The sequence below is a fragment of the Hemiscyllium ocellatum genome, chromosome 7 (assembly GCF_020745735.1).
Source record: "Hemiscyllium ocellatum isolate sHemOce1 chromosome 7, sHemOce1.pat.X.cur, whole genome shotgun sequence".
NCBI classification, from domain to species: Eukaryota; Metazoa; Chordata; class Chondrichthyes; order Orectolobiformes; family Hemiscylliidae; genus Hemiscyllium; species Hemiscyllium ocellatum.
The window spans coordinates 21,058,504-21,079,417 of NC_083407.1; the positions used below are offsets into that span (position 1 = coordinate 21,058,504).

The 20,914-nt window shown below is 43.6% G+C and overlaps 1 protein-coding gene across 3 annotated transcripts in view; it reads left to right on the forward strand.

The window, feature by feature from the left end:
* The window catches only part of ptpn4a (protein tyrosine phosphatase non-receptor type 4a), a 439,903-nt gene that overhangs the window by 112,530 nt on the left and 306,459 nt on the right, over positions 1-20,914 (forward strand). For all 3 annotated transcript variants that reach the window (XM_060827024.1, XM_060827026.1, XM_060827025.1), the window contains exon 2: positions 12,769-12,923. In XM_060827024.1, coding sequence (XP_060683007.1) covers positions 12,769-12,923 — 155 coding nt within the window. The remainder of the gene's footprint in view (positions 1-12,768; positions 12,924-20,914) is intronic.

Sequence of the window (20,914 nt, forward strand, 5' to 3'; positions counted from 1 at the left end):
CTCCAGCAACTTTCCCACCACAGACGTCAGGCTCACTGGTCTAGTTACCTGGAATATCCCTACTACCCTTGTACAGGGGGACAACATGAACAACCTTCCATGAGATAGCTTTGGCAAATTGGGTTAAGGAGAATCCAAAGAGTTTTTACAAATACATGAAGGACAAATGCGTAACCAGGGAGAGAATGGGGCTCCTCAATGGACAAGGTGGCTTACGTGTGGAACTGCTGGAGATGGGGCAGATATTAAATGAGTTGGACTGATGGGTTTGTTTCCATACTGTACATCTGACCCTAAGTACGCATGGTAGCCTAATTAGCAAAGTTGGATTACATGGGAGTCAGGGAAAGCTTGCTAATTGGTTGCAAAATTGGCTTGATGGGAGGCGACACAGGGTGGCGGTTGAGAGTTGTTTTTTGGACTGGAGGCTTCTGATCAGTGGTGGGTGTCCCATAGGGATCAATACTGGGTCCACTTCTGTTTGTTATTTATATAAATAATTTGGATGGGAATGTAGGAGACATGTTAGTAAGTTTCAAATGACACCAAAATCAGCATGATGATGGAAGTGAAGACGTTTTATAAAGATTACAAAGAGGTCTTGATCAATTGGGTCAGCTGACTGAGGAGTGGCAGATGGAGTTTGATTTGGATAAATGTGACATGCTGCATTTTGGTAATACAAACAAGGACGGGGTTTATACAATAAAGGTAGGGTTCTGGGTAGAGTTGAAGAATGACAGGCCTAGAGGTTCAGATACATAATCCTTGGAAATTTGCATCACAGATAGACAGGGTGTCTATGCGACTTGCCTTCATTGCTCAGACCTTTGAGTAAAGCAGTTCAGCTTTCATGTTGAGGTTGTACAGGATATTGATGAGGCTCCTCTGAAGTACTGTTACTACATTTGAGAAGGTTCAGCAAAGGCTTATCGGGATGTTACCTGGAATGCAAAGTTTGAATTATCAAGATTGTCTGGGACCTTTCTGACTGGAGCTTTAGGGGGTAGAGCGGTGACCATACTGACATTTATAAAACCAAGAGGGGCATAGATAAAGTGAATAGCAAGGTCTTTTCCCTAAGTTTGGGGAGTCCCAAACTCTGGGACATATTTTTAAGGTGAGAGGAGAATGTTTGAAGAAGGACGAGGGGCAGTTTTTTTTACAGTGATTTGTATGTGGAATGAACACCAGCAGAAGTGGTGGATGCAGGTAAAGTGATGACAACATTTAAAAGATATTTGGATAAGTACATGAATAAGAGAGGTTTGGCGGGACATGGGCCAAATGCAAGCAAGTGGGACTAGTTTAGTTTGGGAATATGGTCAGTGTGGACAAGTGGGCCTTATGGTCTTTCTATGCAAGTCCACTTTTTTTCCGAGTTGGTCATCCTGCATTGTCTGTGCTAAAGGTGACAAAAGATTAATCAGAACAACTTGCTTTCTTTTAACCTTTAAATTTCAGTGACCTTCTGGTGAAACTCTGCAGTACCCCTTTCAAGTAAAAAATGAGGTCTGCAGATGCTGGAGATCACAGCTGCAAATGTGTTGCTGGTCAAAGCACAGCAGGCCAGGCAGCATCTCAGGAATAGAGAATTCGACGTTTCGAGCATAAGCCCTTCATCAGGAATAAGAGAGAGAGAGAGCCAAGCAGGCTAAGATAAAGGGTAGGGAGGAGGGACTAGGGGGAGGGGCGATGGAGGTGGGATAGGTGGAAGGAGGTCAAGGTGAGGGTGATAGGCCGGAGTGGGGTGGGGGCGGAGAGGTCAGGAAGAGGATTGCAGGTTAGGAGGGCGGTGCTGAGTTGAGGGAACCGACTGAGACAAGGTGGGGGGGAGGGGAAATGAGGAAACTGGAGAAATCTGAATTCATACCTTGTGGTTGGAGGGTTCCCAGGCGGAAGATGAGGCGCTCCTCCTCCAGCCGTCGTGTTGTTGTGTTCTGCCGGTGGAGGAGTCCAAGGACCTGCATGTCCTCGGTGGAGTGGGAGGGAGAGTTAAAGTGTTGAGCCACGGGGTGATTGGGTTGGTTGGTTCGGGCGGCCCGGAGGTGTTCTCTGAAGCGTTCCACAAGTAAGCGGCCTGTTTCACCAATATAGAGGAGGCCACATCGGGTGCAGCGGATGCAATAGATGATGTGTGTGGAGGTACAGGTGAACTTGTGGCGGATATGGAAGGATCCCTTGGGGCCTTGGAGGGAAGTGAGTGTGGAGGTGTGGGCGCAAGTTTTACATTTCCTGCGGTTGCAGGGGAAGGTGCCGGGGGTGGAGGTTGGGTTGGTGGGGGGTGTGGATCTGACGAGGGAGTCACGAAGGGAGTGGTCCTTGCGGAACGCTGATAGGGGAGGGGAGGGAAATATATCCTTGGTGGTGGGGTCCGTTTGGAGGTGGCGGAAATGGCGGCGGATGATACGTTGTATGCGGAGGTTGGTGGGGTGCTGGGTGAGAACCAGTGGGGTTCTGTCTTGGTGGCGGTTGGAGGAGCGGGGCTCAAGGGCGGAGGAGCGGGAAGTGGAGGAGATGCGGTGGAGGGCATCGTCGATCACGTCTGGGGGGAATCTGCGGTCCTTGAAGAAGGAGGCCATCTGGGCCTCCTTCTTCAAGGACCAATTCCAACACCGCACAGCCCAGATGGCCTCCTTCTTCAAGGACCGCAGATTCCCCCCAGACGTGATCGACGATGCCCTCCACCGCATCTCCTCCACTTCCCGCTCCTCCGCCCTTGAGCCCCGCTCCTCCAACCGCCACCAAGACAGAACCCCACTGGTTCTCACCCAGCACCCCACCAACCTCCGCATACAACGTATCATCCGCCGCCATTTCCGCCACCTCCAAACGGACCCCACCACCAAGGATATATTTCCCTCCCCTCCCCTATCAGCGTTCTGCAAGGACCACTCCCTTCGTGACTCCCTCGTCAGATCCACACCCCCCACCAACCCAACCTCCACCCCCGGCACCTTCCCCTGCAACCGCAGGAAATGTAAAACTTGCGCCCACACCTCCACACTCACTTCCCTCCAAGGCCCCAAGGGATCCTTCCATATCCGCCACAAGTTCACCTGTACCTCCACACACATCATCTATTGCATCCGCTGCACCCGATGTGGCCTCCTCTATATTGGTGAAACAGGCCGCTTACTTGTGGAACGCTTCAGAGAACACCTCCGGGCCGCCCGAACCAACCAACCCAATCACCCCGTGGCTCAACACTTTAACTCTCCCTCCCACTCCACCGAGGACATGCAGGTCCTTGGACTCCTCCACCGGCAGAACACAACAACACGACGGCTGGAGGAGGAGCGCCTCATCTTCCGCCTGGGAACCCTCCAACCACAAGGTATGAATTCAGATTTCTCCAGTTTCCTCATTTCCCCTCCCCCCACCTTGTCTCAGTCGGTTCCCTCAACTCAGCACCGCCCTCCTAACCTGCAATCCTCTTCCTGACCTCTCCGCCCCCACCCCACTCCGGCCTATCACCCTCACCTTGACCTCCTTCCACCTATCCCACCTCCATCGCCCCTCCCCCTAGTCCCTCCTCCCTACCCTTTATCTTAGCCTGCTTGGCTCTCTCTCTCTCTTATTCCTGATGAAGGGCTTATGCTCGAAACGTCGAATTCTCTATTCCTGAGATGCTGCCTAACCTGCTGTGCTTTGACCAGCAACACATTTGCAGTACCCCTTTCAAGGTCAATATGTCTTTTCTTGGAGTCAATATCTTACAACATGGAAACAAACCCTTTGCAGTGTAACTAGGACTGCATGCAGTATTCCAGAAGAGGCCTCACAAACGCCCGGTACAAGCTGAACATGGTATCCCAACTCCTATCCTGAGGTCTGTGCAATGAAGGCAAAAGGCCTTCTTAACCACCCTGTCTAGCTGTGAGGCAAATTTCAAAGCATTTTGTACCTGAACTCATAAGTCTCTCACTCTCAAACACTACACGAGGCCCTACCATTAATAGTACAAGTCCTGCTCTTGTCTGTTTCACCGAAATAAACCACCTTACATCCAAATTAAACTCCATCTGCCACTCCTAAGTCCATTGATCCAGTTGATCGAGACCTTTTTTTTTACTCTGAGATACCTTTCTCCATTGTCCACTAGACCAATTGTGTTGTCATCCGCAAACGTGCTAACCATGCTTCCTGCATTCTCATCCAAATTGTTATGTGAATGACAAACAAAAGTAGACCCAGATGGGCTAATCTGGAGTGAACCATATTCCAAGGAATCAAAACCAAAAGAACTGCTGATGCTATAAGTCAGAAACAAAATTAGAAATTGCTGGAAAAGCTCAAGGTCTGGCAACGTCTGTGAAGAAAAATCAAGATTAACATTTTGGGTTGAGGAGTAGCCCTTCCTCAACTCCTTAAAATCCATTCACAAAAACAATCAACTGAGCTGTGTCAGACATGTTGATGGATTCATCAAATTGCAGTGAGATTCATTAATATGACTTCATTCCTATTTTCGTTGTTGAAAGATGCCTTTGGACAAAAGATTTCACTTGCCTTCTACTGTGGAAGAGCTATGTGACATGTTTTGGATTGACATTATTTCTTCTTAAAGCCTTTCAATAAAGAATCAGTAATCCGTCATTGCTGTTTTAATTACTTAATCAACTGTGAATAATTTTTTTTCCATTCTTGACAGAAGCTGCAAAATGATGTTTTGGCCTTGCCTTTGCTAATGGGTTAGAAAAACGTGACTGTTGAGTTTTTAAAACAGCCTTCAGCTTATCAACTTTTTGTTCAAAGCACACTATTCAAGAAAAACCTATCCATTAATTTGCTGTGCATTGTTGTATAATGTTCCAAATTCCTCCTCTTAACTTATCAATGTACATGGCTAAATGAGGCAAATGCTCTTTCCGTTTCCAGTGGAAATTCATTTTCTCATTTCATTTGTAGGTTTCTTTTTAATGGTCCAGGATTATTACTCATCGTTATTTGTAATTTGTGGCTTTAATCTGCTACGGGTCACACCAAGTAGGCCTCTGAATCTGTGCGTTTGGAATATCCAGAATGTTGCTGGCTGCTTTCAAGTCTGGAGCCACAGGAGGTCAATTAGAGTCATAACGTTGTCCTATTCCTGCCTCAGTCAAAGCAAAACTCTGAGACTCAGTATAGTCTTACCTCCTTCATCTTTATTCCGGGCCCTGGAGGGAGAGAGAACAATCTCCCATGTGCACAGGGGCATGAGTTCTCTGTCTTTTCTTAAGCAGCAGATTCTTAAGGAACTATATAGTCACTTAGAAGGAGCAGCTTCCAAATAAGGCAATATCTATGTTGATTGGGTAACCATCACAATCTGCGAGCATTGACAGTTAAGGTTAAGCCATCTGGCATTATACAATGGATGCTTTTCACCTTGTTAACTGGCGTTACATAAGTGGTGTTTGTTACCTCGTTAACCCACTACCCTTGCCTCCAGGTTTTCATTGTTTACTGCAAGTTCTTATCTGATCTGAGTCATGCTAGCTGAGCCTTTGTTACACAACCCAAAACTTAACTCTTTTTCCCTACCTGCTCATAACTTATCCATTTTCTCATTCCCTCCTTTTATCATTTCATGATAACCGCCTAGATGGCACTACCAGCTTTCATAAGACTCTGACAGCCAGTATTTAAGCAAGCTATTGACACACAGCATACAATTATTATAACAACAAACGTACTAGTCTGTGCAGTAAATAGAATTTCTACGATCCTCCCATGTGGGGAAAGAAGTTCACCAGTGAAGTTGTTAAATTCACACTCCATAGTTGCCATTCCGTCCCTTCCAAGTTGAGTAGAAAAGAGCCAGTTCTCCAAAATCCCTTTCAGTAAAATGCAACCTGAAAACAAAATCCAGTCCGTCCTTCTGCACCACTCTGGAGAATTCTGAATTCTTAGAAAAGGGCAGTTAAATACTTAACAAAACTGACGAGATTTCCATCCTTCCGAAGATGCTTCAGATAAAGGCTACCAGTGCATCTGAGCGTGCATCAGCCTGCAGCAACAGGCTGGATTAATGCAGCATTCTTTATTTCAGTTCCTGCTCTGCTGTTTTAAATGTAACAAAGCCAGCTTGCTGTTGTGCTGTTAACTTGATCTGTGAACCCTCATATCCCTTAAATGATCAAAATATAAGCTAAATCTCATATAGTTTAATGGGCAGACAAAAAGCGTTCCAACCTCCTCTTCACTGTTGTTAACTTCACTTTTCATGCTCATGACTGGGGAGCTGATTGAATCTGTTGGATCAGGTTGTGGAGGGGTGGGTGGTGATCCGAAGTCCTGTTTTACCTGTGAATGGAGAAACTCTAGAGAAGATGTTAGCTGCTGAAAGTATCTTTGCATTTCCCCTCTCATTCCTTTCTTGCCGAGGTGGTTATTAGTATGAAGCTCTATGACAATCACATATTTACCTAAACTAAATTGTATCTGCCTATTTCAATATTCATTGAATTCTTGAAGTCTGTTACTCTTTTCAGTATCTATGACATTATCAACTTTTATATAATTCATAAACTTCTAAATTGTACTGCCTAAACAATTCAGTCAACTATAAACAATAATCAGTGGTCCTAAAATCAAACCCTCGGGTGCCTCCATTCAAGTTCTTCAAAAATTATTTTCTTTTAACAAATTGATACTTGGCTAATGTGAAAGCTGGCAGGGAAATTATTTTAAACGTCTGAAACAGCAAGAAAATAACAAAATGTTTCCTGTACTTTAACAATTGAAGATGCAATTTCAGTTCAGATTTAAATCTCAAATATTTGTGGGAAACAAATGCTGAATATTTTAAAATATGTTCTCCAAATGAAATTTCCCAAATAAAACAGTTGGAATTACAGTGACAACTTTGGTAGAGATCAACATTGTTTGAATTTGCAATATGAAGAGGGCCAATGAAATCTTAACAATAATGAACAGAACTAAAACAGCTCAGCCTCCAGTTTGAATATTCTCTAAAATCTTAACAAGACATCAAACTCAAAAAGCACTCTTTGTGAACACTCTGCATTTAAAAACACAGCGGCAGCAAAGATATTTTATTACCATACTCTCATCTGGCTATAGTATGACCATTGACCCAAATGTTTGTTTTTAAACAGGCATTGTAGAATTTCAAACATGGGCTGAAGACACTGAATCAATTTGCTTTAAGGTTACAATTTTGATAATTTTTAAAAGGACATAATATTGTACAAGTTCAGTGTAAAAACAAAATCTGGCCTTTACATAGCCCACAAAACATGCTGAATTGAGATCCTAATTCAAACAAGGCAAAATAATTAAAAGGATTTTATGAACCAGGATTTTAACAGACCAAAATATTTAAATATCAAACTCTCAGCATGGCACAGTTTAGACTGAAATTTCCTTTTCTGTATTAGTGCGACCTTAATTTCAGCATTTCTCTTTTTTTTGTAGAGCGCCTAGTCAGAAAACTTTTCATTTCAATAAATGGGAAAAACACATATTTGAGACCCCCCATTAGTTCACCTGGTGATGAACCATGAAATGGAAAGCGAGGAGCTAAAAAGATGGAGGTGCCCAGAAAGATCCACACTAGAGTCCGACAAAAAGTAAATCACGTTCACAGACTCGGAATCAGCCACCACAGCACCGGGGGGGGAAAGAAACCACAAGTGTTGGTCCAAGTTTCCCAAAGCTCTGCAAAACCCACAGTGCCTGGCGCGCCCGCACAGAAAGATCATTGAAACATTCTTACTTTGGTGGAAACTGGGCAAAGAAATGCCACCCCGCTATCGCATGAGGTGGCGAAGGAAACAAAGATCAGCCGTACCCTCACAACGAAATCACATCCAAAAACACCTCACAGTGGAGCACACTGTGCTGCAGTTCAAGCCACACTCTTCCCCCAGAACGAAGACTCTCGGAGCCTCAAATCTTGCAACTTGGGGGACTTTAACCTCTTTCTCACTTTACTTCTCATGGGGACTCAAACCCCTTTTCTTACTCTATATTTTCGGGCCGTCTAACCCCAGTTAAACCCAGGAGACTCGAACAAGAATCAAACACGGCAATGCATGTCTCAATTCAAAGCCAAGGGACTCAACCCCAGTTAAAACCCAGGATCTCAAACCCCAATTAAAACCCAGGGGACACTCATCCCAATTAAAACCGGGGGAACTCATACCCCAAATAATCCCAGTGGACTTGAACCCCAATTAAAACCTAGGGGGCATGAATCCCCATTAAACCCAGGGACACGAATCCCAATTAAAACCCACGGGACTGAAACTCCTGTTTGTCAGCACGTTTACGAAACTGTGTCTCTACTGAACTAATTACCGTTCGAGGAGTCTGTAGAATAGTGAATAATCAAGTGAGGGGACCGTTTCTGGCACACAGGAATATTGAGAGAAATCAAGGTTTAAAGTCTTACCTTGTGGCCCCATCCATCTTGAGGCACCGATGCTCTGGGCGGTCGCTGATACCGTCCGATTGTAACTATTTGTTTGGATCCTGCTGACTATGCCAATATTGTCGTCCCATTCCCGCCTCATTCGAAGCAAAATGCCCAGAGATGCAGTATAGTTTTACCTCCTTTATCTGTATTCCAGGCCTGGGAGGGTGAGAGAACAATTGCCCATGTTTACAGGGGTGAGAGTTCTCGGTCTTCTCTCAAGCAGCAGATTCTTAAGGAATTATAGTCACTTACAGGGAGCATCTTCCAAATAAGGCAGCATCTACTTTGATTGTGTGACCATTATGATCAGCAAGGTTAAGCCATCTGGCATTATACAGTGAATGTTCTTAACTTGTCAATTGGCATTATGTAATGGATGCTTTTCACCTCGTAAACCCACTACCTCCAGTGCCACATTGTTTACTGCAAGTTCTTATCTGGTCAAAGACATGCTAGCTGAGCATTTGCTACACAACCCAAAACTTAATTCTTCCCTACCTGCTCATACCTTATATACTTTTTCAATAGAGTCCTATGATCATGATTTGTTTCCAGGTTTCTTGGTCAACTTCTGTTGCTTGCAATATAGTATGTAGGGCAGAAAATGTGTTACTGGAAAAGCGCAGCAGGTCAGGCAGCATCCAAGGAACAGGAAATTCGACATATGTAGGGCAGGCAACATTCATGTAAGTTTTCATCATCTTGCAAAGACCTTTTAGACAAGTGTGAAATTTAGCTGAATTTTTTAAAATCTTCATGCCTACAGAGAATGGTACAGAGAACAGGGCTCGTTGAGGTGCTCCAGCAGAAGCCACATGAACATGATGGGCTGGTTAGCTGTCCTTGTTTCAAGTACTGTAATTTACTGACTTCACACCGCAGTTCCTGGTATATTTCTTGTTTGTTTGCATTGACCACAAAACTTGCTTCACCTTTATGATAGTTCAATTCAATCCAGATAGACAGTGATGCACCACCATGTCAAAGTTGTTCAGAGTTTTTCTCTTGCTGTGTGGCTTTTGGAAGTGGAAGTTATGCAGTGGAATGGCAGTTGATGTGCATGTGATGAGGGGATGCATGTGACTAGTGAAATTGGCTGTCAGAGTCTTCAATGCGTTAATGTTGTACAGGACGTTGGTGAGGTCTCTTTGGGAGTACTGTATGCTGTTCTTGTCGCCCTGTTATAGGAAGGATATTTTTAAACTGGAGAGGGTTCAGAAAGATTTATCAGGGTATAGTTGGGATTGGAGGGTTTGAGATATAAAAATAGACTGGAGAGGCTGGGGTTTCTTCCAGCATAAGCATTTGAGGGGTGACCTTTATTGAGGTTTATAAAAAGCATAGATAATGTGAATGATGGGAATCTTTTTCCAAAAGTGGAGGAGTTCAAAACTAGGGGCATATTTTTAAGGTGAGAAGAAAAATTTTATAAAGGACATGGGGGGGCAAAAGTGGTTTTTGTCTGGAATGAATTGCCAGAATAAGTGGTGAATGCAGGTGCAGTTATAACATTTAAAAGACATTTGGATAAATTCATGAATAGGGAAGGTTTGGATAGATATGGGTTAAATGGAAGGAAGTAGGACTAATTAATTTAGGACATGGTCACTGTGGACTGGTTGGACCAAAGGGTCTGTTTCTGTGCTGTATGACTCTGTGACCTTCGTCTCGGGACATAGGTTCAAATCCCACCATGGTGAAATTTAAATCAATTAAGATTAATTTAGAAAGTGTGTAGAAACAGGCCTTTGGCTCAACAAGTTCACATCGACCCTCCAAAGAGTAACCCATCTGGATCCATTTCCCTCTGACTAATGCACCTATACTATGGGCAACTTAGCATGGCCAATTCACCTGACCTGCACATCTTTTGGACCATGGGCAGAAACTGGAGCACCCAGAGGAAACCCATGCAGACACATGGAGAATGTGCAGACTCCACACACAGTCAGTCACCCAAGGCTGAAATTGAGCCTGTGTCACTGGCGCTGTGAGGCAGCAGTGCTAACCACAGCCACTGTGCCACCCCAAATTAAGTCAAGAATATAAAGCTAGTGTCAGTAATGATGATTTGGATTGCTATAAAAAGCCATTTAGTTCACAAATGTCCCTTTGGGAGCAAAATTTGCTTCGTTCACTGTGTCCGGCCTACAAGTGACTCCAGATCGACAGCAATGTAGTTGACTGTTAACTACCCTCTATTCTGGCAAGCCACCTAATTTAAAGTCAGTCAAGGCAACAAATGACAGCAGCGCCTGCCTCTAAGAAAGAATAAAAGAAGTAGTAATTTGACATGTCTTAATAGATTGCTTCACTCTTTCTTAGGTAAAGTTGTCCTGAGGCAAGCAACAAATATGCAATGTAGCATCTGTTTTTGATTCAATTTGAGGAATGTTAGGAACTCAATCAAGTAGGTAGCAATAGGTTTCAGTATTTGGCACCATTTTAATTAGTTTGAGACTATAAAGTGTGCTCAGTGTTTGTCTGTATTTTATTTGAATGGAGTGTATTTTTCAGTTAGTCAGTAATTCCGGATCTGTTTGTATTGAATTCAGTTATTCATTAACTTGTGGAAGAATTCTTCTTACTGCATTTGGGTTAACTGCTAATCTTGTCACATCCAGTTGTATCCCTCTTTTGGAGGATGAATTATTATTTCCTCTCAGAATTGACATTGTTTTAGAATAGTTTTTGTTTTAGAATGGTTATATTTAAATCCAGTTTATTTTGTTTTATGTTTATTCTAGTTTATCAGACTCCCTGTAATAAAGTTTATTTAAAGGTTCAACTTAGGATATCATAATACGGAAATGGGAACATATAAGATTGCCCTTCTGGCCGATCCCCAAAGCTGATGATAGTTGCCTCGTGCGCCCATCACGAAGCCGAAGTATTTGGGGTCCCCGCCTCCCGTCAATTCCGTGAGCTTGGCATTCAGGTGTTAATATTTTCTCTGGTTTCTCCTGCCATGCTGCCTCCAATGCTTTACAATCATTCTCATACCGCACTGTGACATCTACAACTACGATCTTCTGGTCTTTTCTAAACATGAGATCAGGCTTCCTTAGGGAACCATCTTTGGCGAACGATGTCCAGCCGTACTTGATGATTAATACTTGACTACCTGCATCAAATTTCAATGGTTGACACACTGTTCTCATTCCTGGAAACTAGAAAGGGGGAACACTGGAAAGGTAAAGTTTGTGGGGTACAGAGCCACAGTAATACAAAATCTAAGGCTAGAGCTGTGGGGCTTTATGTTCTCTCAGTTGAAAGTTAGATTTCAAATGATCTATTCAGTGCAGTAAATATTACTTGAGAACAATGGGATTTAGTGGATAACACTGATTGCTTGAGATCCACATACTTCTGACATCTTTTCATATTTTACGTATTATTATGGAATAGTTTCCCTAAGAAATGTAACAATTCTAATAAACTTCATTTTTCTTGTATCTGCTTTTGTTTTTAACTATATTATTCCCTCGTTTATTATTTGTAGGTGAATGCTTCCTGATCGAGGAAGTTTGTTTAGGTTGCTTGGATTTATTTATTCTATCTGATGGACTTTGTACATTTGTAATTACCATTTGTTGTTAGAAGAATTTCTGTCACTTATTTTCTTAATTTTGAAACTGGGAATGTTTTATATTCTTATCCCAGCTGATTAACCTGTTTTATATGTATTGATGTAATCTGGAAATAGCATATAAAATATTCCAGATAAAATTTTCCATAAAATGTATTCCTCTGGCAGGTTCCTTGCTAATTGAGTAATTCTAAAGAAGAATCCTATTGGATTTAAAATATTAACTTTGTCCATCTCTCCATAGATGCTGGCAGATCTGGCTTTTTTCAGTCACCAGGATCCGCAGTACTTAGGTTTTATTTTAATCCTTGTTAAATGCCCTTTTTCACTTTTTCATTTGATTCTGACTGAGATAACCTAACTTAGGTCAGAATGTATTTGGCTTAATGCCAAGGTTTGTATTTACTCTGTGGAGTCAAAGTATACATTTTTGTTGTCAAAAGGACACAGATAGAAACTGTGTTTTAAAATTGCTCTCTATTGGTTTAACTGCCCAAAGTACTGGCAACTATGAGAAGAATTGTACTTTGTCTAATTGCAATGTGATCTTGTTTTCCCACATGTATCTTTGTTGTCATTTCATCGCTCCAATAGTTGCTACATGGTACTTGGCAGCATATCTATTCAATTGTACTTATTTGAGACAATTAGCTGTTTCTTGTGGATTACTTTAGAGCAATGATTAATCCTAAAATTAAAAGTTTTTTTTATAGAATCAAGAATTTTCTAATATTAACTGCTATTCTCTTTGTAGAACCTGTGTGGACAGTAATGACATCGCGTTTCCGGTTGCCAGCGGGCAGAACTTACAATGTGCGAGCATCTGAACTGGCTAGGGACAGACAACACACAGAAGTGGTGTGCAATGTTCTTCTCTTGGATAACACTGTTCAAGCTTTCAAGGTTAATGTAAGTAAATTTACTTTGAATGTAGGGCAACCTTTTTATGATTGAGTTTGATGTAATAATCTTGACATGACTTGTGGTAGAGTGCAGAACAAATGGCCTGTGTGATTTGATGAAAGTAAAGATGTTAATTTCATAGTTTTATTCATTTAGTTTTAGGTAAACTATTTTGAAGATAGAAAGCAGTGCTGTTAGTGTATGGAGGAAATGAAGTAGATAAAACCAAGCTATACCTCTGGCTAGAGAAGGATTGTATACTGAGAACCACCTTTGTTTCAAGTACTGTAGCCAGTGCAAAATTGGATTTTTAAAAAAGTAAGGAAACGTGTCCTTGAACATTATCAGACTTGTGTATAGTTCTTTGTTAAATTCAAACAGCTTGAAGATAAGTATAATTATAAAATACAGTATAACAGTATGCATAGAGGTGAAGTAATTGTACAGTGAACAGTTTTGGATGTAGAATAAGCGTGCTTTCCTTGTTTGCTATGTCTTCTCCATATAGACAACTACCTCCTTACCCACCCCAGAAAAAAAAAGCCTACGTCCCAATAGATTTTCATTAAAGGAGAGCAGTGTCCCTCACAGCGCCAGGGACCCAGCTTCGATTCCAGCCTTGGAGTGGAGTTTGAACATTCTCCTCATCTCTACAAGAGTTTCCTCCAGATGTTCCGGTTTCTTCCCAGAATCCAAAGATGTATAAATCAAGTGAATTGGCCATACTAAATTGCCCATAATGTGAGGTACATTAGTCAAAGGTAAATTGAGGGGAATGGGTCTGGGTAGGTTATTCTTTGGAGGGTTGGTGTGGACTTGGACTGGAGGGCCTGTTTGCTTACTGTAGGGAATCTAATCTAATCTCATTTAAATTTAACTTTGTGTTAACCCAAATTTTTAGCAGTTTGTAGTGCTTTGTTTCTTTGCTAAGTTGTACCACCTCAAGTAGTGATCAGACCACTGTAACAGAATAAGACAATTTGTGGTAATCAGTTCCACAATGCTAGTTCTGCTACTGCTTTCTACAAAGAACTCGAGCAGTGATAGGATGTTGGGATAGCTCTGCCTCCACCTTGCCCATCATTTATAATCCTTAAGAAAGGTGTGGAGCTGTTCCTGCCCCTTGCTACAAGGTGGTGTGTGGTCAGAATTATAAAGGGGAAATGACGAGTTAGAAGGGAAGAATGGCCTTTTTATTTTACATTGTATTAATTTCTCTTTGAACTCTTGACGTTCTAAATCTAAAAGTCCAAATTTCAGCTGTGCAATTGTTCAAGACTTTACATAGAATATATGAACTAAAGAACTGCCTCACAGCGCCTGTAGACCCGGGTTCAATTCCCGACTCAGGCGACTGACTGTGTGGAGTTTGCACGTTCTCCCCGTGTCTGCGTGGGTTTCCTCCGGGTGCTCCGGTTTCCTCCCACAGTCCAAAGATGTGCAGGTCAGGTGAATTGGCTAAGCTAAATTGCCCGTAGTGTTAGGTAAGGGGTAAATGTAGGGGTATGGGTGGGTTGCGCTTCGGCGGGTCGGTGTGGACTTGTTGGGCCGAAGGGCCTGTTTCCACACTGTAAGTCTAATCTTAAAAAAAAATGTGCATAAAAAATTATTTTTCTTCCTCTTATTTTTGTGTGCAGTGTTGGTCTATTCTAATATCCTGTATAACTGGGGTTGTTTTTTCAGGAAACCTTTGGAGATGGTCTTTTATGCAAATTTTACTTGAAGCGTGATTTTAGTAGGCTTCCAGGGATATTTAGATTTCTAGCAATGTAGTGCAGTAGTAATATTTTGGGAAGCAGATCTGTGGCTCATCTCACTTGCTCCTCCCAGACTTCCGCATCAGTAATCTCGGTGGCTAGGGATTAAAATTCCACGACACTTTTTAAAAATTTCACTCTTAATTTTAAGCTATGTCTCAAAACTCTGTATATTCCTGGATAAGAATAAGCCTTGTCAGTGGTATTTTCAAGACCTTTTTAGTCTGAGTTACTGAACTATAGGAACAAGCAAAGGTTCTCCGTTCTGTGCTGTCTCTCACGAATTTGTCCACACTGATATTGTGTGCTGTAGTTAACCTAAAAGCACTGAGGTTAAGAAGGGAAAACTTTAAACAGATTTTGTTTCATGCCACATACTTTGACCCCCACCCCACAAGGAATTTGACTGCATTGAACTAAGATGGACTGAGAGTGATAGACAATTGAATATCCAGTTAAGAGTATTGATGAAAAGTCACAATGAACTCAAAACCCTAAATCTGCTTTGCTTTTTACAGGTAGTTAGATCTGTTCAGTTTCTTTAGAACTTTGCTTTTAACCAGTTATTTGTTCAGGATAAATGTGAAATAAAACAAAGAACAGTGGATGCTGGAGATCTGAAATGAACAAAAACAGGAATCCTGGAGAAACGCAGCAGATCTGTGGAGAGAGAAACCAATTATTTGAGTCCAGTGACCTTTCTTCAGAACTAGAATCAACAAAGGCAGTATTTATGCTAATGATGGGGGGAGGGGTGGTGCAGGATAGGTGACAGAACTAGAAAGAAAGCTGAAAATGTGAAGGCTGCCAAAGGAATTGTTGATGTAAACCAGGGGAAGTAGAAGAGTTAGGTAGGTGACCATGTGCTTAAAAAAAACACATTTCATAATAAGATCTATTGTTGTGGGGATAGATGTAGACATGCGAGGAGATATCCACGCTCTGTTGCAAGGTACTTAAGTTGAATTTGACATGTTCCTCCAGCTTGCATTGAGCCTGGCTAGAGCACTGCAACAGGCCTGAGACAAATTTCGGAATGGGAACCCAGGGGTATGTTGAAGTGATAGGCAACTGGAAGCTCAGTCATTTTTACAGACAGAATGTAGACGTTCTGCAAAATGCTCATCCACTCTGCACTACTTCTCCTCAATCCAGAGGAGAATGCATTGTGAGCAGCAAATGAGTTCAACACGCGGCGAGATATTGAACAATTCTTTCGCCACCTTCGCCTCCGTGCCTACTTCCACAACCAAGACTCCCGCCCACCCTCTGACGACCCCTTCTCCCGCCTCCAACACACCCCATCCACCTGGACACCCCATGCTGGCCTCCTACCCACCCTCGACCTCTTTATAGCCAACTGCCGCCGTGACATTAACCGACTCAACCTGTCCACCCCTCTCACCCACTCCAACCTCTCACCCTCAGAACGTGCAGCCCTCCACTCCCTCCGCTCCAATCCCAACCTCACCATCAAACCCGCAGACAAGGGAGGCGCGGTGGTAGTTTGGCGCACTGACCTGTATACCGCTGAAGCCAAACGCCAGCTCGCGGACGCCTCCTCTTATCGCCCCCTTGACCACGACCCCACCTCCCACCACCAAACCATCATCTTCCAGACCATCCAGGACCTCATCACCTCAGGGGATCTCCCATCCACCGCCTCCAACCTCATAGTCCCACAACCCCGCACCGCCCGTTTCTACCTCCTGCCCAAAATCCACAAACCTGCCTGCCCTGGCCGACCCATTGTCTCAGCCTGCTCCTGCCCCACCGAACTCATCTCCCAATACCTCGACACGGTCCTGTCCCCTTTAGTCCAAGAACTCCCCACCTACGTTCGGGACACCACCCACGCCCTCCACCTCCTCCAGGATTTTCGCTTCCCCGGTCCCCAACGCCTTATTTTCACTATGGACATCCAGTCCCTGTACACCTCCATCCCCCATCACGAAGGACTCAAAGCCCTCCGCTTCTACCTTTCCCGCCGCACCAACCAGTACCCTTCCACTGACACCCTCCTTCGACTGACTGAACTGGTCCTCACCCTGAATAACTTCTCTTTTCAATCCTCCCACTTCCTCCAAACTAAAGGAGTTGCCATGGGCACCCGCATGGGCCCCAGCTATGCCTGCCTCTTCGTAGGATATGTGGAACAGTCCATCTTCCGCAACTACACTGGCACCACCCCCCACCTTTTCCTCCGCTACATCGATGACTGTATCGGCGCTGCCTCGTGCTCCCACGAGGAGGTTGAACAGTTCATCAACTTTACTAACACCTTCCATCCCGACCTGAAATTCACCTGGACTGTCTCAGACTCCTCCCTCCCCTTCCTAGACCTTTCCATTTCTATCTCGGGCGACCGACTCAACACAGACATCTATTATAAACCGACTGACTCCCACAGCTACCTGGACTACACCTCCTCCCACCCTGCCCCCTGTAAAAACGCCATCCCATATTCCCAATTCCTTCGTCTCCGCCGCATCTGCTCCCAGGAGGACCAATTCCAACACCGCACAGCCCAGATGGCCTCCTCCTTCAAGGACCGCAGATTCCCCCCAGACGTGATCGACGATGCCCTCCACCGCATCTCCTCCACTTCCCGCTCCTCCGCCCTTGAGCCCTGCTCCTCCAACCGCCACCAAGACAGAACCCCACTGGTTCTCACCTACCTCCGCATACAACGTATCATCCGCTGCCATTTCCGTCACCTCCAAACGGACCCCACCACCAAGGATATATTTCCCTCCCCTCCCCTATCAGCGTTCCGCAAGGACCACTCCCTTCGTGACTCCCTCGTCAGATCCACACCCCCCACCAACCCAACCTCCACCCCCGGCACCTTCCCCTGCAACCGCAGGAAATGTAAAACTTGCGCCCACACCTCCACACTCACTTCCCTCCAAGGCCCCAAGGGATCCTTCCATATCCGCCACAAGTTCACCTGTACCTCCACACACATCATCTATTGCATCCGCTGCACCCGATGTGGCCTCCTCTATATTGGTGAGACAGGCCGCTTACTTGCGGAACGCTTCAGAGAACACCTCCGGGCCGCCCGAACCAACCAACCCAATCACCCCGTGGCTCAACACTTTAACTCTCCCTCCCACTCCACCGAGGACATGCAGGTCCTCGGACTCCTCCACCGGCAGAACACAACTACACGACGGCTGGAGGAGGAGCGCCTCATCTTCCGCCTGGGAACCCTCCAACCACAAGGTATGAATTCAGATTTCTCCAGTTTCCTCATTTCCCCTCCCCCCACCTTGTCTCAGTCGGTTCCCTCAACTCAGCACCGCCCTCCTAACCTGCAATCCTCTTCCTGACCTCTCCGCCCCCACCCCACTCCAGCCTATCACCCTCACCTAGACCTCCTTCCACCTATCCCACCTCCATCGCCCCTCCCCCTAGTCCCTCCTCCCTACCTTTTATCTTAGCCTGCTTGGCTCTCTCTCTCTCATTCCTGATGAAGGGCTTATGCTCGAAACGTCGAATTCTCTATTCCTGAGATGCTGCCTGGCCTGCTGTGCTTTGACCAGCAACACATTTGCAGCAAATGAACTAGACTAGGTTGATTTGAAGTATAGATAAATTGCTCCTTCATCTGGGAGATATGACAGGACCTTGGATTGCGAAGAGGTAGATTTGAGATCAAAGGTGTCAGGAACAAAAGATAAAGGAATCAGAAATGGAGAGAATATGAGGCATGATCGATGTCAGAAGGAAGCATAAAAGAAGATATCGTAGAGATGTACAGCATGGAAACCGACCCTTCGGTCCAACTCGCCCATGCCGACCGGATATCCCAGCCTAATCTCGTCCCACCTGCCAGCACCCGCCCCATATCCATCTAAATCCTTCCTATTTATGTACCCATCCAGATGCCTTTTAAATGTTGCACACTTACTAGCCTCCAGCACATCTTCTGGCAGCTCATTCCACGTAAGTACAACCTTCTGTGTGAAAAAATTGGCCCTCAGGTCTCTTTTACATCCTTCCCTTCTCACCCTAAGCCTATGTCCTCTAGTTGTGGATTCCCCCACCCCAGGGAAGAGACTTTGTCTATTTATCCTATCCATACCCCTCATGATTTTATTAACCTCTATAAGGTCAACCCTCCGTCTCTGAAGCTCCAGGTAAAACAGCCCTAGCCTATTCACACTCTCCCTGTAGCTCAAATCCTCCAACTCTGGCAACGTCCTTGTAAATCTTTTCTGAACCCTTTCAAATTTTACAATATCCTTCTGATAGGAAAGAGACCAAATTTGCACGCAGTATTCCAATGTCTTGTACAGCTGTGACATGACCTCCCAACTCCTGTACTCCGTAGTCTGACCAATAAAGGAAAGCATACCAAATGCTGCCTTCACTATCCTATCTAATGGCGGCTCCACTTTCAAGGAGCTATGAACCTGCACTCCAAGGTCTCTTCGTTCAGCAACACTCCCTAGGACCTTACCATTAAGTGTATAAGTCCTGCTAAGATTTGCTTTCCCAAAATGCAGCACCTCACATTTATCTAAATTAAAATTCATTTGCCACTTCTCAGCCCATTGGATGCTTTTTATAGAAAGGCAAGTGAGTGGTAAAGTGAGCAGAACGGTAACCCTGTTGTGATTCCGAGGGGGAGAGTGAGGAACATGTGAAGATGTGTGGGGAATAGGTTGGACATGTCTAAGAGTGTCCTAACCATCGGGGGAGCGCGGTGTGCAGCTGTTGGTGATGGCCTTCAGCTAAAAGGAAGATGTGTTCAAAACACCATTATGAAAGTTATCATCGTATTGACACATACAAGGGAGAAAATGGGAGAATAGAATGGAATCCTTACAGAAAGCAGGATGGAAGTATAGTCAGGGTAGCTGTAGGAGTTGGTTGGTTTATAATGAATATGAGTCACTTGTCCTGCGCTTAATAAAATAAGGTTATAAATTCTCATTCTGGTAGAGTTGGTCCTCTTTTGTTTTGTGCATTTATTTTAAAAAAGATGCAGACTTTGCAAAAATGAGTAATAATAATGAAATATATATTTACACTCATCTTAAAAAGGTTTCAGGGTAAGTTGAGGATCTTCTTTTCTAGGTCATTGATGGAAGACTAATGGTGACTATTGGCTGCTTAGTAAGATGGTCTCAGGAAGACTTTCTAAACATATCCCCTTTTCTTTTTTAACTTGTATTTGTTATGCATACATCATTGAGAGACAAAAACGATATGTGGTAAACAAACAAGTAATGCAACTGCCAGTATTGCTTTGCTCATATGAACATTTCTCACTTTATAATTTTGTATCTTGGTTGAAATGGGTGCAAGGAAAGTTGTAAAACTGAATATTTATTTCTGATCTCTGTTTTCCCTCTTTTAATCATGTGCAGTTGACTCTTCATTGTGCTAACACATTACTGCATCCAAATCATCATGGAAGAAATTAGCTCCTTCTCTTCATTTTTCAATTTTGTGTATTGGTCAGCCAAATGACTTCGGTAATCGTCCCAAATTGTGATAAATTCTGGATAATGTCTTGTTGTAACCTGCAACAGGCCTCGACACTATCCATAACACCACCGACCTTTGTGTCATCGACAAACTTACTAATCCACTCTTCTACTTCTTCATTCGAGTCATTTATAGAAGCTACAACATGGGGTAAGCCCCCCTGCTTAATTTAAACCATCAACACAGATTTATTTTGTGCAATAATCTGTGAAAATTCGAGAGGCCAAGAAATATTTAAAGTAAAAATGAACAATTTTATTAAACACATTACCCTAACATACAGATAACTTTAATCTAAGTTCACTGCAACTTCTTCCCATATATAACATTAAATAAATACAAATCTCATCTAAACTTTATCAGTTAAATCTGCAATAAAGCATCTGCGATTACATTCTTGTGACCTGCAAATGTATGATTTTTAAATTAAAAGTTTGTATCATAAGACTCCAACTAAATAGTCTCATGTTCTTGTTTTTAAGCGTTCTAAAAATGTAACAGGATTGTGATCAGTGTATGCTACTGTTTCTGACACATTTTTCATGACATATGCATTAAAATATTGCAAGGCCAGTACCAAACTCAGTTGTTCTTTTTCGATTGTGGAGTATTTCCTCTGGTAGATGTCGACCTTGTTCGAAAAGTAACCAACTGGCAATTCAATCCCATCCTCATCTTCCTGTAGGAGTACAGCTCCATCTCCTGTGTCACTAGCATCGATGGCAACTTTAAAAAATT